The 18,301-nt window shown below is 44.2% G+C and overlaps 1 protein-coding gene across 1 annotated transcript in view; it reads right to left on the reverse strand.

Annotated features, from left to right (window-relative positions):
* Positions 1–5,230: 5,230 nt before the first annotated feature.
* The window catches only part of LOC121531746 (protein kinase C-binding protein NELL2), a 109,150-nt gene continuing 96,079 nt past the window's right edge, over positions 5,231–18,301 (reverse strand). Inside the window, exons 16-20 of the mRNA XM_041837165.2 lie at positions 17,364–17,504; positions 14,657–14,850; positions 13,807–13,983; positions 5,978–6,202; positions 5,231–5,743 (exon numbers count right to left, since the gene is read on the reverse strand). Of these exons, the coding sequence (XP_041693099.1) occupies positions 5,702–5,743; positions 5,978–6,202; positions 13,807–13,983; positions 14,657–14,850; positions 17,364–17,504 (779 nt within the window). The 3' untranslated portion in view covers positions 5,231–5,701. The remainder of the gene's footprint in view (positions 5,744–5,977; positions 6,203–13,806; positions 13,984–14,656; positions 14,851–17,363; positions 17,505–18,301) is intronic.

Consider the following 18,301-nt stretch of genomic DNA (forward strand, 5'->3'; position numbering starts at 1 on the left):
GTGTGTGTGCGGGTGTCAGAGAAAGTGAGAACGGCCAATTCTGTGAAGAGGTCAATGTAGTCAACATAAGTGGTGTATGATCCTCGGTTCAGTGATCCTCCTCTACACTTTACAGGTCAAAGACCTCATTACAGCTCAACTTCTTTCATTTTGGAGATATGGCTGTGCTACAGGCAACAAATTGCTAAACGTATGGGGCAATGGCTAAATGAGTGTGTTTAACTCCCAATCTAGTGATATATATGTAATGTATTGTGCTTCGGTTGAAACTGAATGTTCCCCCTGCTGTTATACATGGTATTGTATTGCATAACTGACAGATCGTTTGTATCCTTGTGTGTGTGTGGTTGTGTTTTTTAATAAACAAAGGATATCTCTTTTTAACATGTTGGCTACAATAAATGTCAGTTGAATAATGCTATCAATAAAATGAATCCATTTTGCTACATACTAGTGTGACGTGCCCTTAATAATACTTTGTGGGATTGACAAAGAATATCAGTGTGAGATACACTACATGACCAAAAGTATGTGGACACCTGCTCGTCGAACATCTCATTCCAAAATCATGGGCATTAATATGGAGTTGGTCCCTTCTTTGCTGCTATAACAGCCTCCACTCTTCTGGGAAGGCTTTCCCCTAGATGTTGGAACATTGCTGCGGGAACTTGCTTTCATTCAGCCACAAGAGCATTAGTGAGGTCGGGCACTGATGTTGGGCGATTAGGCCTGGCTCGCAGTCAGTGTTCCAATTCATCCTAAATGTGTTCGATGGGGTTGAGGTCAGGGCTCTGTGCAGGCCAGTCAAGCCAGTCATGGACCTCGCTTTGTGCACGTTGGCATTATCATGCTGAAACAGGAAAGCGCCTTCCCCAAACTGTTGCCACAAAGTTGGAAACATAGAATCGTTAGAATGTCATTGTATGCTGTATTGTTAAGATTTCCCTGCACTGGAACTAAGGGGCCTAGCCCGAACCATGAAAAACAGCCCCAGACCATTATTCCTCCTCCACCAAACTTTACAGTTGGCCCTATGCATTGGGGCAGTTGCCAGGTGGTGAAGCTTGATTCAACACTCCAGAGAACGTGTTTCCACTGCTCCAGAATCCAATGGCATCTTTACACCCCTCCAGCCGATGCTTGGCATTGCGCATGGTGATCTTAGGCTTGTGTGCGGCTGCTCGGCCATGGAAACCCATTTCATGAAGCTCCTGACGAACAGTCCTTGTGCTGACGTTGCTTCCAGAGGCAGTTTGGAAGTTGGTAATGAGAGTTGCAGCCGAGGACACATGATTTTTACACGCTACGCGCTTCAGCGCTCGGCGGTCCCGTTCTGTGAACTTGTGTTCAGTTTTTGTATTTTTAATAAATTAGCAAACATTTATACAAACCTGTTTTTGCTTCGTAATTTTGGGGTATTGTGTGTAGATTGATGCGGGAAAAAAACAATTGAATCAATTTCAGAGTAAGGTTGTAACGTAACAAAATGTGGAAAAAGTCAAGGGGTCTAAATACTTTCCGAATGCACTGTATTTTTGTGTAGTTTCCAAAGATACAGACAATGTCAAACATTGGGGGGACTAAGGTGTACGAGAATGCATCTAAAAGGCAAACTGGGCAGTCAATCCATCAACAAGGCACTCTACAGTGTAGGTCATCAGATGAGGGAAACATATTTCCTGCTGCTAGAGTGCTATGTCTTACGCTGAATCCTTTCCCAGTCTGTCACTGTGGTGAGAAATTAGATATATCTTTTTGGGAGTATGCAGTAAGTGAGGGAACACATCAAAGCAAGTTTCAATAATGTTTGGGGTAAGAAAAGTGGGACGTCTGTGCCCAAGTTGTGTACTTTCAAAATGAGATGGTTACTGCAATGGGTAAAGTAGGCCCTTCTGTGAGTGATGAATAGTCACGCAACTTTGCACAATAGGTGTGTCTCCTGTGAATCTATCAGTGGGGACAGGGGACAGTTTCCCCTGAGATTGACTGGCCTAAAGACGGTTTCAGTCTGTCAGCTATGTCTGCCGCTGTGGGTGATGTTATCCCTGCCTGATTACTACTGTGCCTCAGATGCTTAACAGTGGGATGGGAGGCTCAGACTAGTCCCTGAGTAGCCTACATCCAGTCCCTCGTTCGGAAAAGAGATTTACAGACAAAAAAAGTTTTACACCAATTTATTTTCTTCTGCTTCCTTTTCTTTGAAACGGAGAGGTGGCGAGAGTTCACTTTTATCAGCTAGGCCTGAGGGATTTGAGTTAAGCAATGGTGGTGGCATACTGTGGAACAAATACCTTATACTTATGTAGCAGAGGTAGTTTCCCAGCTAGTATAGCTTTGAGCAATATTGGCACCTACTGTAACTACTTAGTGATGCAATACACAACACTTGCTGGGAGAATCCAAAATTAGTGATTTCAGCTTTAGTGTATTCAACCAACCAACAAATAGTCACATCCTTACAGTACATGCTGTATATCATATCTAGTTAAATGGAGGCTGGAGCCGGACATATTAGTGCTAATTGGTGGATTTGCTACACATAGCAGAGTCAGCACTGTGTTGGATTTACATATGAACAAATTTGCCAATGAATAATTAAAGAGTTGAGGTTGAGCCTCTGCTGCTCCTTCTGACACACAGAGAATATTAACCAGGTCCCCTACAGAGAGGAGTCAAGCTGCTGTAGCATTCTACACTGTACGTCCTAGAACTATGAAAGGGTTCAATCATGTCTGATGACTGACCTGCAATACATTATACATTTACATTTACATTTAAGTCATTTAGCAGACGCTCTTATCCAGAGCGACTTACAGTTAGTGAGTGCATACATTCTTTTTTTATACTGTCCCCCTGTGGGAATCGAACCCACAACCCTGGCGTTGCAAACGCCATGCTCTACCACTGCCGGCCATTCCCTCCCCTACCCTGGACGACGCTGGGCCAATTGTGCGCCGCCCCATGGGTCTCCCGGTCACGGCCGGCTATGACAGAGCCTGGATTCGAACCAGGATCTCTAGTGGCACAGCTAGCACAATGCAGTGCCTTAGACCATCCTTCTGATGCCCTGAGAGTTGTCAATGTCAACTAACACGCATGTTGTAAACTAATGGTTTATGAAGGCTACAGTGTTTACAGATCTCCATGTAAAACTATTGCACTGCTCCACTGCCTTAGTCCTCCTGCCTTTGCCAAACCCAATGACATGAATGTCCATTAATAATGAACACACGACAGGCAGTAATGTGGCCACCCTGTGGGTGGAGACATCTGTTGCGGTGGGTTTAACCCCGCCATGGAAAATTGGACATTTAGGAAGCAGCTGGACAACCACTCTGCCCCGCTGTGCCACTACCCCTGTGCCCCTGGCAAGGAGCCACCACCGGCAAGGGGTCACTGGACCAAAGCCTGCCAGATGGTGCCCTTGCAAATGTGTTACCAGCCACTCCGGACAACCCATGCACGCACACGTAGACACACATATATGCATGCTCGCACACACACACTAATTGCAGTTAGGCACAAGTTCACAGAAGCCTGTAATCTTTTGACAGGTATCTTTTGACAGGTCAAAAGTTGAGAGAGAGAGAGAGAGAGCGAGAGAGAGGTGTTTGTTAATGTAAGCAGCTGCGGCTTGAGAAACTCAGGGAATTAGCTGGTTAGACAGAGACTACTCCCTCCGGAGGAATATAAAGTCTTCTTTAGGCACAACTCATTCCTCCCAGCCAGCCCGTAAATTGATATGCTAATTATATAAGGGGTTTTAAGTGCTGTACTCTGAATCATACAAGTGTTACCATTACTTCTGGAGATGCAGGAAACACCCGGAACAATACAAATGAGATGTGTATTGAACAAATGAGAGCTCTCAATCAAATCCAGTACTCAATCAAGTACTGCGTGTGTATTAGCAGAGTAACAAACCCTCAAAGTCCTAAACTTCAAACACAGTCAAAATCAGACCAATGTTGATGGTCCTTGATCCCGGGCTCGACTACTGCACTATACTATATATTATTTGTAAGTGTTTTTATTGAGTTTTATTGCACATTTCTGGTGGTTTTGACCCACAGATTTGTAGATGGACTGGCAGGTCAACTATTTTTGGCTTGGCTAGCTAGCTAGCTAGCTGGCTCATTGTTTTTGTTTGAATGCTGCATCTGGAAACTGTACCAGCTTTTTTGTTTCACCTGGCTGCTAGTTCCTGGTCTTTTAAAAACATCAATTGAAGAGTCGCCTGAAGCTTGAGAGGAATGGGAGCTGCAGTAAAGGAATGCAGTTCTGAGGCAGAGGGCTCATAGTGAGGACGACTGGCTACTATTCTGAACTGTGTGTGGTGAGCTTACTGGCCCAGAGCTGCTGAGGCATCACCCAAGTGGGTGCTACACATTGTGAAGGAGGAGAAGTCGAGTAGCTACATGACTCAGGGTAGCCCTCTACATGTTCATCACTAGAATCTTCATTACATTTACATTTTAGCCATTTAGCAGACGCTCTTATCCAGAGCGACTTACAGTTATTGAGTGCATACATTTTCATACTGGCCCCCCGTGGGAATCGAACCCACAACCCTGGCATTGCAAGCTGAGCTACACGCCATGCTCCCTGACCACCTTCTGATCAAGCCATGAACTGTCCCTCTCCATCTTTGGAGGATAAACTCAAAGACAGCCTCTATTGGTTGACCTAACTACAGCTAGGCTACTCATGATGATGTATTGCTTATTTGTTTTTTGCTTTTGAAGCGCTTTGAGATTCTTATGAAAAGTGCTATAGAATTGTTATACATTATTATTATTATTACTATGTAATCACCACCACCATGTACCCAGGCAGCAGTGTAGACAGAGGAAGCCCACCAGCACAATGAAGGAATAATAGATGTGAAAGGTCAGCCTTGATGCTGTGATTGCTGGTGTCACATCCAGGATGAGCTCTACTCTCCTTTAACACGCTTTCAAGCATACATATGTTTTGACAGGACCTCACTCTCACCTCACTGTCCTCATCACAGCAAGTGGGGAGGTCTGGGAAGGCAAAGTTCAAGCGGTTTGTCATGATCTGTGTTGATTGAAGATTCAGGTCAAGGAGACCTGGGAGGTGGAGTTTTTGACATCATTATGACCACAGAATGTGTAGTGAGGGTAATGCCTGGAATCAAATGGATATCAAAGTTCTAGATAAGTAACACCAAAATGTCATGAAAAAAGACAAGCTCAAACAAGCTCAATTAATGTAAATGGAAATACTTTATTTCACCATTACACGATAACAAGCCTTGAAATAAAGACACAATGGAAAGTAATGCTACAGAGGACCACAAAATATAGACAACTTTCATAATGTGGCAAATAAAAATTAAGACTAACACGATCACTACCTAGGATATCATTTAGAGATTAAAAGAGTTTAGAAATCAGCTAAACGTTTCTACGATGAGCACAGTCATGCCAGCATAATAGTATTTTACAGCGTCATGTTGCAGATGATTCGGGGGTGTTCCTCAATGCACACGAGTCACCCTGATTGGTGAGGCTGAACACAGAGAGGGGGCTTGTGGGAAGGACTACTGTAGTTCATCATCTGTGTTCTATGATACATGTTTGTATTTGGTATAAAGAAGTTGGGCAGGAGGGTGGAAAATGCAGGTTGTTTTTACATGGATATCAATGTACAGGTGGTGCCTTCAGAGCTTCAGGAACTAAAGGCACATGGGGTCCACTGAGCAACAGATATGTCCATTCTGAAAGAGGGGGACGAGAGAGACTTTAGAGTGAGTCACTGTTAGAATTCAACCATAATACAGTTCTTCTCTTTGAATTTTCTCTACTTCAGAATGAGCTATTTCTATTTTTCTCACTGAAAGGCAGACTTGGTCTGACATTTAGAATTTCGATACTCATGGAGAGTTTGGTACCAACATGGAGGATAGTTGGCTTAAGTCTACATAGATATAATTATTATCCATGGCTGTTACCTTGCACTGACAGAGGGTGCACTCAGTGCCGTGTTTGATCCAGGAGGAGCCGCTGAAGCGCTGGATGCCGTGCTCGTCCGTGCACGTCTTGGTGATGTCGTTGCGGATGGTGTCGGCCTGGCAGGGGTCGATGATGCAGCGGGCACAGCACTCGCCTTCGGGCACCACCGTGAACTCACAGTCCACTGGCGGGCACGACAGGGGCCAGCAGTCCACCTGACCCTGCTGTGGGAGAGACAGACAGATAGACTGGAGTCATATTACTGGGACAGGGATAGACAATATTATATACAGTCAATTATCCCTACAATTGAATAGTTTGTGTCTCTTGTCAAATATTTCAGTATACTTACAGTGAGGGAAAAAAGTATTTGATCCCCTGCTGATTTTGTACGTTTGCCCACTGACAAAGACATGATCAGTCTATAATTTTAATGGTAGGTTTATTTGAACAGTGAGAGACAGAATAACAACAAAAAATCCAGAAAAACGCATGTTATAAATTGTAATTAGTATTTGACCCCTCTGCAAAACATGACTTAGTACTTGGTGGCAAAACCCTTGTTGGCAATCACAGATGTCAGACGTTTCTTGTAGTTGCTCACCAGGTTTGCACACATCTCAGGAGGGATTTTGTTCCACTCCCCTTTGCAGATCTTCTCCAAGTCATTAAGGTTTTGAGGCTGACGTTTGGCAACTCGAACCTTCAGCTCCCTCCACAGATTTTCTATGGGATTAAGGTCTGGCGACTGGCTAGGCCACTGGCCATGTGTTTGCATTGGCCATGTGTTTTGGGTCATTGTCATGCAGAATACCCATCCACAACCCATTTTCAATGCCCTGGCTGAGGGAAGGAGGTTCTCACCCAAAATTTGACGGTACATGGACCCCGTCCATCGTCCCTTTGATGCGGTGAAGTTGTCCTGTCCCCTTAGCAGAAAAACACCCCCAAAGCATAATGTTTCCACCTCCATGTTTGACATTTACATTTTAGTCATTTAGCAGACGCTCTTATCCAGAGCGACTTACAGTTAGTGAATACATTTTTATTTTTTATTTTTTATAATGGCCCCCGGTGGGAATCGAACCAACAACCCTGGCGTTGCAAACGCCATGCTCTATCAACTGAGCTACATCCCTGCCGGCCATTCCCTCCCCTACCCTGGACGACCCTGGGCCAATTGTGCGCCGCCCATGAGACTCCCGGTCGCGGCCGGCTGCGACAGAGCCTGGATTCGAACCAGGATCTCTAGTGGCACAGTTAGCACTGCGATGCAGTGCCTTAGACCACACTCAGTTTGACGGTGGGGATGGTGTTCTTGGTGTCATAGGCAGCATTCCTCCTCCTCCAAACAAGGCGAGTTGAGTTGATGCCAAAGAGCTCCATTTTGGTCTCATCTGACCACAACACTTTCACCCAGTTCTCCTCTGAATCATTCAGAAGTTCATTGGCAAACTTCAGACGGGCCTGTATATGTGCTCTCTTGAGCAGGGGGACCTTGCGGGCGCTGCAGGATTTCAGTCCTTCACGGCGTAGTGTGTTACCAATTGTTTTCTTGGTGACTATGGTCCCAGCTGCCTTGAGATAATTGATAAGATCCTCCCGTGTAGTTCTGGGCTGATTGCTCACCGTTCTCATGATCATTGCAACTCCACGAGGTGAGATCTTGCATGGAGCTCCAGGCCGAGGGTTTCTTCCATTTGCGAATAATCGTACCAACTGTTGTCACCTTCTCACCAAGCTGCTTGGCGATGGTCTTGTAGCTCATTCCAGCCTTGTGTAGGTCTACAATCTTGTCCTTGACATCCTTGGAGAGCTCTTTGGTCTTGGCCATGGTGGAGAGTTTGGAATCTGATTGATTGATTGCTTGTTACCTGTATAAAAGACACCTGGGAGCCAGAAATCTTTCTGATTGAGAAGGGGTCAAATACTTATTTCCCTCATTTTGTTGTTATTCTGTCTCTCACTGTTCAAATAAACCTACCATTAAAATTATAGGCTGATCATTTCTTTGTCAGTGGGCAAACGTACAAAATCAGCAGGGGATCAAATACTTTTTACCTTGAGGCGTCAAGAAATGATAATGTAAAGATAGAGATATACAATAGGAGGACAACATTTTTATCTATAGGACTAAGGAATTGTCATTGCATAGAAGTAGCAGTATGAGTAGTAGTAGAAGAAAGAAATGTTCCAACTTTCTAGTCTCCCGATGGAGTAGCGTCTTCTCCGGACAAGGTGTTTTCCTGATGCCCCAAACAATCGGAAAGGGGATTCATCAGAGAAAATGACTTTACCCCAGTCCTCAGCAGTCCAATACGTGTACCTTTTGCAGAATATCAGTCTGTCCCTGATGTTTTTCCTGGAGAGAAGTTGCTTCTTTGCTGCCCTTCGTGACACCAGGCCATCCTCCAAAAGTCTTCGCCTCACTGTGCGTGCAGATTCACTCACACCTGCCTGCTGCCATTCCTGAGCAAGCTCTGCACTGGTGGTGCCCTGATCCCGCAACTGAATCAACTTTAGGAGACGGTCCTGGCGCTTGCTGGACTTTCTTGGGCGCCCTGACGCCTTCTTCACAACAATTGAACCTCTCTCCTTGAAGTTCTTGATGATCCGATTTTTTATGTATTTAGGTGCAATCTTACTAGCAGCAATATCCTTGCCTGTGAAGCCCTTTTTGTGCAAAGCAATGATGACGGCACGTGTTTCCTTGCAGGTAACCATGGTTAACAGAGGAAGAACAATGATTTCAAGCACCACCCTCCTTTTAAAGCTTCCAGTCTGTTATTCTAACTCAATCAGCATGACAGAGTGATCTCCAGCCTTGTCCTCGTCAACACTTTCACCTGTGTTAACGAGAGAATCACTGACATGATGGCAGCTGGTCCTTTTGTGGCAGGGCTGAAATGCAGTGGAAATGTTTTTTGGGGATTAAGTTCATTTTCATGGCAAAGAGGGACTTTGCAATTAATTTCAATTTATCTGATCACTTTTCATGACTTTCTGGAGTATATGCAAATTGCCATCATCAAAACTGAGACAGCAGACTTTGTGAAAATTAGTATTTGTGTCATTCTCAAAACGTTTGACCACGACTGTATATACAAAGGTATGTGGACATCCCTTCAAATTAGTGGATTTGGCTATTTCAGCCACACCCGTTGTTGACAGGTGTATAAAATCGAGCACACAGCCATGCAATCTCCATAGACAAACATTGGCAGTAGAATGGCCTTACTGAAGAGCTCAGTGACTTTCAATGTGACATCGTCATAGGATGTCACCTTTCCAGCAAGTTAGTTAGTCAAATTTCTGCCATGCTAGAGCTGCCCCAGTCAATTGTAAGTGCTGTTATTGTGAAGTGGAAATGTCTAGGAGCAACAACGGCTCAGCTGCGAAGTGGTAGGCTACACAAGCTCACAGAAAGGGAGCGCAAAATAGTTTGTCTTCGGTTGCAACTCTCACTACAGAGTTCCAAACTGCCTCTGGAAGCAACATCAGCACAAGAACTGTTCGTTGGGAGCTTCATGAAATGGGTTTCCAGGGCCGAGCAGCCGCACTCAAGCCTAAGATCACCATTCACAATGCCAAGTGTCGGCTGGAGTGGTGTAAAGCTCGCCGCCATTGGACTCTGGAGCAGTGGAAACGCGTTCTCTGGAGTGATGAATCACTCTTCATCATCTGGCAGTCCGACGGACGAATCTGGGTTTGGCGGATGTCAGGAGAACTCTACCTGCCCCAATGCATAGTGCCAACTGTAAAGTTTGGTGGAGGAGGAATAATGGTCTGGGGCTGTTTTTCATGGTTCGGGCTAGGCCTCTTAGTTCCAGTGAAGGGAAATCTTAATGTTACAGCATACAATGACATTCTAGGGCCCAGCGTCGTCCAGGGTAGGGAATGGCCGGCAGGGATGTAGCTCAGTTTGCAATGCCAGGGTTGTGGGTTCGATTCCCACGGGGGGGGCCAGTATGAAAAATAAAAAATAATGTATGCACTCTGGATAAGAGCGTCTGCTAAATGACTGAAAATGTCAAATGTAGACGATTCTGTGCTTCCAACTTTGTGGCAACAGTTTGGGGAAGGCCCTTTCCTGTTTCAGCATGACAATGCCCTCGTGCACAAAGTGAGGTCCATACATAAATGGTTTGTCGAGATCAGTGTGGAAGAACTTGACCGGCCTGCACAGAGCCCTGACCTTAACCCCATCGAACACCTTTGGGATGAATTGGAACGCCGACCGCGAGCGAGGCCTAATCAGTGCCAGACCTCACTAATGCTGCTGTGGCTGAATGGAAACAAGTCCCTGCAGCAATGTTCCAACATCTAGTAGAAAGCCTTCCCAGAAGAGTGGAGGCTGTTATAGCAGCAAAGAAGGGACCAACTCCATATTAATGCCCATGATTTTGGAATGAGATATTCGACAAGCAAGTGTCCACATACTTTTGGTCATGTAGTGTATCTCTATATTGTGCGTGAGAAAACTTTGGAACAGATTTCCAAAATTAAAATCACTTGGAGCTTTCCAGTTTTTTATGTCCAACAATAATAATACAAATATTATTAGTTTTTTTGCTCCGAAAACTTGGGGGGGGCAAATAAAATCACCCGCGGGCCGGGCCGCCAGCTGGAGATCCCTGCCTTATTGGATTTCTCCAGCAGCCGTTTCAATAAGCCAGTGAATACAGGTCATAATGCTGGTGAACTTTCTAGATCCTGTCTAAGATATGATTCCGCATCACCCAGTTCTGCTAACATTTTCATCCCTGAAGTGAGTGGTTTATACCTCCTTGGAAAATGGAAAATCAGCATACGCAAGAAAAACACACGCACACGCACACACACACAAACACACACAAACACACAGAAACTCAAAACTGCTTATGAGTTTAGCTTGCTGTAAGTCTACCATCGGGATATTTAATATCCCTGAAAATCAGCTAGCTCTGCATTTTAGTGATATTGTAGTAAATTAGTGGGGCTATAAAATACAGGCCCATGATGTGCTAATGTGTGCTCCCTGCCTTCATTTAGTGAGTAAACATTTTAAGTGTGGTTCCCCTGGAGCAGAACTCTTTCCCCATTGCCAGAAGCAGTGGGTATAGCTTTAGACTATAGGTTTCCATTACACAATATGGATGTCATTTAATCACCTCACTGAAATCTCTTTCTCTTTTTTAAACTTTCTCTAGATCAGAAACTAATTTCTTCAATCTTTCCTTTTCTAGTTCAAGACCAGTATTATGAATCTCAGTACACATCACAGAGTCCGTCAAAAAAACATCTGTGAGAATTACATTTACTGGTGACATTTGGTTTAGTGAGCCTTGCCAGAGAGTTGCCTTGGCTAGACAACAGTGTGGCCAACAACAACCATGTTTTATGCCTCCAGATCTATGGCTAAAAGAGTATCCTATACCCATAGCATTCTATACCTATAGTAGCAAGTCAGAGATGCACTACATGACCAAAAGTATGTGGATACCTGCTCGTCGAACATATCATTCCAAAATCATGGGCATTAATATGGAGTTGGTCTCCCCTTTGCTGCTATAACAGCCTCCACTCTTCTGGGAAGGCTTTCCACTAGATGTTGGAACATTGCTGCGGGGACTTGCTTCCATTCAGCCACAAGAGCATTAGTGAGGTCGGGCACTGATGTTGGGCAATTAGGCCTGGCTCGCAGTCGGCGTTCCAATTCATCCCAAAGGTGTTCGATGGGTTGAGGTCAGGGCTCTGTGCAGGCCAGTCAATTTCTTCCACACCGATCTCGGCAAACCATTTCTGTATGGACCTCACTTTGTGCACGAGGGCATTGTCATGCTGAAACAGGAAAGGGCCTTCCCCAAACTGTTGCCACAAAGTTGGAAGCACAGAATCGTCTAGAATGTCATTGTATGCTGTAGTGTTAAGATTTCGCTTCACTGGAACTAAGAGGCCTAGCCCGAATCATGAAAAACAGCCCCAGACTATTATTCATCCTCCACCAAACTTTACAGTTGGCACTATACATTGGGGCAGGTAGCATTCTCCTGGCATCCACCAAACCCAGATTCTTACGTCGGACTGCCAGATGGTGAAGCGTGATTCATCACTCCAGAGAACGTGTTTCCACTGCTCCAGAGTCCAATGGCGGCGAGCTTTACACCACTCCAGCCGACACTTGGCATTGTGCATGGTGATCTTAGGCTTGAGTGCGGCTGCTCGGCCCTGGAAACCCATTTCATGAAGCTCCCAACTAACAGTTATTGTGCTGACATTACTTCCAGTGGCAGTTTGGAACTTGGTAAAAGCTGGTTTGTATCTTTGTATAAGATTCTAAGCTTGTTCGTTTTCCTGCTGAGCGGAGCCCGTATGGTTCTGGCTCTGCTAACTGTGGAGGCATTCAAGGTTCATTTCACGTCCCTGTCATGCTACTGGATCCCACGCTTATCTCTACGCAGCATTCTCCTCCACTCCTCTCTTTCAAGTGCTGCTGTTTATACCATTCTGGCTGGTGGCTGTGTGTGTGCAACGTAATGTGTGTGTGAGTGCATGCATGCGTGCGCGTGTGTGTGGGTGCGTGCATACGTGAATGCCTGCCTCGGGGAGAGAGAGAGAGAGAGAGAGAGAGAGAGAGAGAGCAGCCTGCATCTACCTGCCTCTCCAACACTTTTTCAGCCCTATAATGGCCTGCTGTAAGTAATCCACCCAAGGCCCTTAAGGACAGCATCACAATGGGAGAAGGAAACACAATTATGCTGCCTGGTACTCTACTTATGGATCTGACTTATGCTGTTTTTCGACTGTGACACCAGTGTATACACCCTTATGTTATACTAGGGAAATTGTGTTTCCATAGCTAGGGCTGACAGTGAGGACTTGTGATGGGGAAAATCAACAACCTCTGTATAATCAAAACAGTTGATTTGTGACAAGGTGTTAAAGTTCACAGTTAGACATTGTGATGTAAATGCCAGCTGAAAAGTACCAGTGGCGTGGATTTGGCCCCAAGTGAGAGCAGGTCTGCCGGAGCTATGGCCCAGTAGATGGAAACAGAAAAGTCTGAGCCTTTTGGGTAAAACACTGGGGTAATTCCTGTATGGAAATGCGCCATTGGTGTCCCTGTATTCATATGCTAATCACAGAAGGAGAGTGATGTGGGAAGGCTGTCTGTGTGTCTGTTCTACAACATTCTGTTTGATCTGAGGGAAGAAATAACCAAGAGTAATGCCACTACTCAGAGGGGACGGGCGGGCGGGAGAGAGAGAGAGAGCGCTGACAGAACGATGATTTGTGGATCGACGCAAAGGCATAGTGACACAAATGCAGCTAAGTGTTACTTCTCTTCGGGAGCAGAATGACCAGGTAGAATGCCAACCGTGACATTTGCATTTAATAAAAATATAGCTGGTTGTAAAGTGCATCTGAAAGGCGTATCGGAGGCGGTAGCTTGTGATGTTCTGTCAGATTTAGTGTGAAATCCTCGTAAAAAAGCCTTCCTGTTGTTTGAACAGCAGGGATGCGGGAACCTTGGAAAAGGTCGGCACAGTGGAGAGAGTCGATGCAAACAGTGCATATTTCTTCACGGAAGATTCAATAGAGAACGTTCTTGACATGTCATAATTCTGTTTTATATATTGCCAGGACAAGCTAACAAGCTTATCCACAACACTTCTCAGAGGCCACCCACTGTGTGGACACAGAGACCTGCACATGCACGCACACACACACCTTTACTATTCCCTTGGCCACCACGCTGATGTCCAGTATCTCCCATACATTAATCACTAAAGAAGAGTCCAGTAAGTGTGTCCTATCTCTTTATAGGCTGTGTATTGTTGGTACTTACCAGACATTGGCACTGCTGGCAGTTCTCCACCCAGGAGTCTCCACTGCCGTAGGTCAGCAGGCCATTCTGGTGCAGACACTGGCTGCTGAGGCGAGGGTCACACTCTGGACAGCAGAACAGGTCAGCTGTGGGGTTCTCACAGTCACACACCATTCTCCTGCACATCACCTGGCCAGTCTGCACAGAGGGGTGGGCAGATGCATGGTCTATCAAGCGACACTTGACTCAAGTACAGTCTCAAAGTACTGTTCTGTATGTAAGTAACTGTCTTGAGCTCTATAACCCACATTCAATATTTGCTAGTTGACCTTGGTTATTGGTTAATTACACACACTCAAAATTACCATTGCTCTCTACTAGCTGACCGTGCCATTCCAAAACAACAACATGTTTACGCTCTCTGTTCACTCAGCCGTTCAATACTGCTAATTCTGACAGGCAGGTTCTCAATTTCTCCAATCAATTAAAATGACTTGTTTCATTAAAGCTTCATTTCTGCCCTCCTCCTCTGTAATCAAATTAATATTGTGATGCTTGATCGTTCAATACCCTTACTAATCTTTTATAATCACCTGCTAGCATTGCCAGACACTATCAAAAATGAAACGCTAAATTACTAAATGTTTCAAGACTGTAGCCGTAGAATCATGAGGAAAAATATGTTTTTTGTTTTGTTTATTTAAAACCAAGTTTTCCAAACAACTGGTAGATGCATTTACATTTTCAGACCTCTGCGTTAAACATATCAAACTGAATTGATAACCAATCATCATATTGCTTTACAGCAACCAAAAGAACACCGCTAATCTGACCATTGATTGTTTTATACCCATCATCCTCTTTGTCTCACCTGACAGGAGCAGACGGAGCATCTATCGTTGTCCAGCACCCAGATCTGTCTGTTGTGTTTGACTTTGTTGTCATGGATACAGTCTCCGGTGCAGTTCCTCCCGTGGGGGCACCTGCAGTCATAGCCCCCCTCCAAGTTGAAGCACACCGTGTCATTGGCACAGGTGTTCCTCCCCATCTTGCATTCGTTGATATCTGTAGGGAGCAAGAGAGATGACTTCACGCATATGCTCAACACAGGTCAAATTCTGTAGTTTATGCATAAATCCACACATCTTACTGCTTAAAAAAGACAAAGGAATCCAAACTATAGTTTTTTGGGGTCAAATTATAACTCAGAGCAGTTGTCTTTGTTCTTTACAGTATGTTGAGCTCTCTGAGAGTCTCTTAAAAGGGAAAGTTTACCTAAAATAAAAAAATAGCCAAAGTGATTCCATAAATTGAAACTAGTTAGGTGGAGTTTGCCTTCTCCCCCTCTCTCCTACAGTCTAGAACTGGAAAGCTGCAAAAACGGGTCACGTGACTCATGACGTGTCTTTGTGCACTTTGTGCACTCATGACGTGTCTCTGTTGTCAGTCAAAGAGCGATTGAGAAATCCGCAAATTGTGGATAAATTCTTTGTTTTATTGAAAGCATATGGCCAAATGAACTACTTTTATCAAAAGTACTATTGGTTTTGAGTCAGGAAATGTGTACTTTTCCACATAAAATGATTGCGATTATTTTATATCATTATTTTATGTGGCCGACTGCAACAACAGCAGATGTGGGAAACAACTGCGAATGTGAGCTCTCGTGGGGCAACTCTATGACGTATATGTCATTATTTGGAGCTTGATGTCACGTGTGACTTTTATGGGAGGGAGAAGGAGCAGGCGCAAAAGTTGAAAGATGTAGCCTAAAGTTAGTTCTGAAAAGTGGAAATCCGAAGAGATGGCATCAAGAGCAAGCTGGTGTTCTGTCCCTGGCTGCACATTATATAGGAATCTAGGAAAGAAGGCACAACATTTCACTGCTTTCCATTGAAAGATACAGACAGATGCAGAAGATGGCTAGTAGCGATAAAAAACAGGAAATATGATGTAAACACTCCTACAGCCACCTGTGTGAAGCTAGCCACAATAATAAATAAATGATTGTCTTTTGTTTAATTTAAACAACAACATTCCCACCTTATTTAGCATTATCGAGTCCAAATATGGCATGATTCCACTATTTGTATCTGTTTTAATCACTTTCAATGGAGGACTTTTATTTTAAAGGTGAACCGCAAATTCCCCTATTGTGGCTAATCCTTATTGTGGCTAGCTTCACACACGTCCTTTGAGAAGAGACAGCGACAAAGCGAGAGTGCGAAGGTATGTAGTCTAATCATTGCATTTCGAGTTGATCTTATTGTGTTGTAGCCTAAGCGCTCTACCGGTTAGCATATGTTGAGGAGCTAGACAGTAATTGTGTCACCTTACATTGTAATAGACAGTCATTCTTACTTTTTAACTCTGCATTGTTGGGAAAGGCCTCGTAAGTAAGCATTTTATGGTAAAAGCTATACCTGATGTATTCGGCGCATGTGACAAATACAATTTTATTTTATTTTATTGCGTCATCTTACATCGAAGAATAGACAGAATAGTGGCCATGAGTATCCTAACAATATAATTACTTTTAGCCCCATAGTCCCGAGTTGCGCAGTGGTCTAAGGCACTGCATCTCAGTGCTTGAGGCGTCACTACAGACCCCCTGGTTCGATTCCAGGCTGTATCACAACCGGCTGTGATTGGGAGTCCATAGGGCGGCGCACAATTGGCCCAGTGTCGTCCGGTTTTGGCTGGTGTAGGCCGTCATTGTAAATAAGAATTTGTTCTTAACTGACTTGCCTAGTTAAATAAAGGTAAAATAAATAAATAGCCATAAAACATTTATTACAGATTATAAGCATCAGAGGCCCTCCAGTAGTTTTCTTCATCACTCGTGATTATATGTTTGTAGGTTGCTGTTTTACTTCATATAACTCATTTGTAACGCTAGGCTACTGTCTTCACTTCTCCCCCGAAATAAAATCGCTCCACTTAACTAGTTTCAATGTATGGACTTACAACATTTTGGATTTTAGGTAAACTTCCCCTTTAACGTGCTCTTCCACTGGCCACACACTGGTTGAATCAACGTTGTTTCCATGGAATCAACAGACGTTGAATTGACGTCTGTGCCCAGTGGGCTGTGTTGATCAGGTAGACTTGACAGGTAAAATGAGGCTATATAGTAGACAGACAGACAGAGCTGCAGCACTGTTACTGCTGAGGCGCACTGCTAGATTGAGGGTTTTCTTCCATTTTGACATGTGACAAGCTCTTGACAGGTTGCTTTAGAGAATGTTTCAGAAAGATTCAATGAGCAGTTAAAAGCAGACAGGGATTTGGAGGAAAGTGTACCAGTAATTGTTTGTCCAATCATACTATTACCCACACCAGACAGCAAACAAATTGTCAAAAGAAGGCCAAGGAAATGTCTATCTCTGCAATAGTTAGATGTGCTGCTATGATCAATGTTAGAATACACTAGAATAATGGAAAAACACAAACTAGTGTGCTAATATACTCTATACATGTGATTTCAATAGGTGTTAACATGTGACTAGCTGAATGAAGTTTGCCTACAACCACAGAGATTATTTTAGTATTGAGAGAAAAGGGGTGGATCAACTCACCTATGCACGACTCCCCATTGGCAGAGAACAAGCCATTGTCGTGGTAGCCATCACGACACTCGCAGTGGTACCAGCCGGGCAGGTTGACACAGATGGCTTTGTCATTACACTCCACGAACCCATCAGAACACTCATCAATGTCTATCAGGAGAGAGAGAGAGAGAGAGAGAGAGAGAGAGAGAGAGAGAGAGAGAGAGAGAGAGAGAGAGAGAGAGAGAGAGAGAGAGAGAGAGAGTGAGAATGAGAATGAGAGAGAGTGAAGGAGAAAGAGAGAGAGAGAGAGAGAGAGAGAGAGAGAGAGAGAGAGAGAGTGAGAATGAGAATGAGAGAGAGTGAAGGAGAAAGAGAGAGAGAGAGAGAGAGAGAGAGAGAGAGAGAGAGAGAGAGAGAGAGAGAGAGCGAAGAGAGAGAGAGAGAGAGCGAGAGAGAGAGAAAGACCTGTAAGAACAAGACCTCGATCTCCCTATGTTTTTGTTCCGAATGATGTCAGCAGGAACCACATATTGAACTTAGCTTCATTCTTGCCTGATAGGCTTTTTCAACATTGACTTATCCATAATTGATACAAAAGCGTGTCCAGGATTTGATAGGATATGCACGCTGTATCGATCTGGCAAGAAAACACAGCGAGAGATGGGTACATTCATTGTAATGAATCTTACATATTTATTTGATTTTGTTTCATTATAATACAAAACAAATTTCCCCTGAAGAGGGGTGTAAAAACCCTTGGAAGACCTTGGAAGCTTGTGAATCCATACTTGTTGTAGATCTCATTGACAGTAAAGAGCACAGGAACCATGCCTCAACCTTGACTCAGATTCTGCTCTCCACAAAACAGTCTTTTAACCCTCTTTCTTTCTCTCTCTCTCTCTCTCCCTCTCTTCTTTTTCTCATCACTAGCCTATTGTAAACCAATTTGTTTTTACAAACAATGA

This window comes from Coregonus clupeaformis, chromosome 19 (assembly GCF_020615455.1).
Source record: "Coregonus clupeaformis isolate EN_2021a chromosome 19, ASM2061545v1, whole genome shotgun sequence".
NCBI classification, from domain to species: domain Eukaryota; kingdom Metazoa; phylum Chordata; class Actinopteri; order Salmoniformes; family Salmonidae; genus Coregonus; species Coregonus clupeaformis.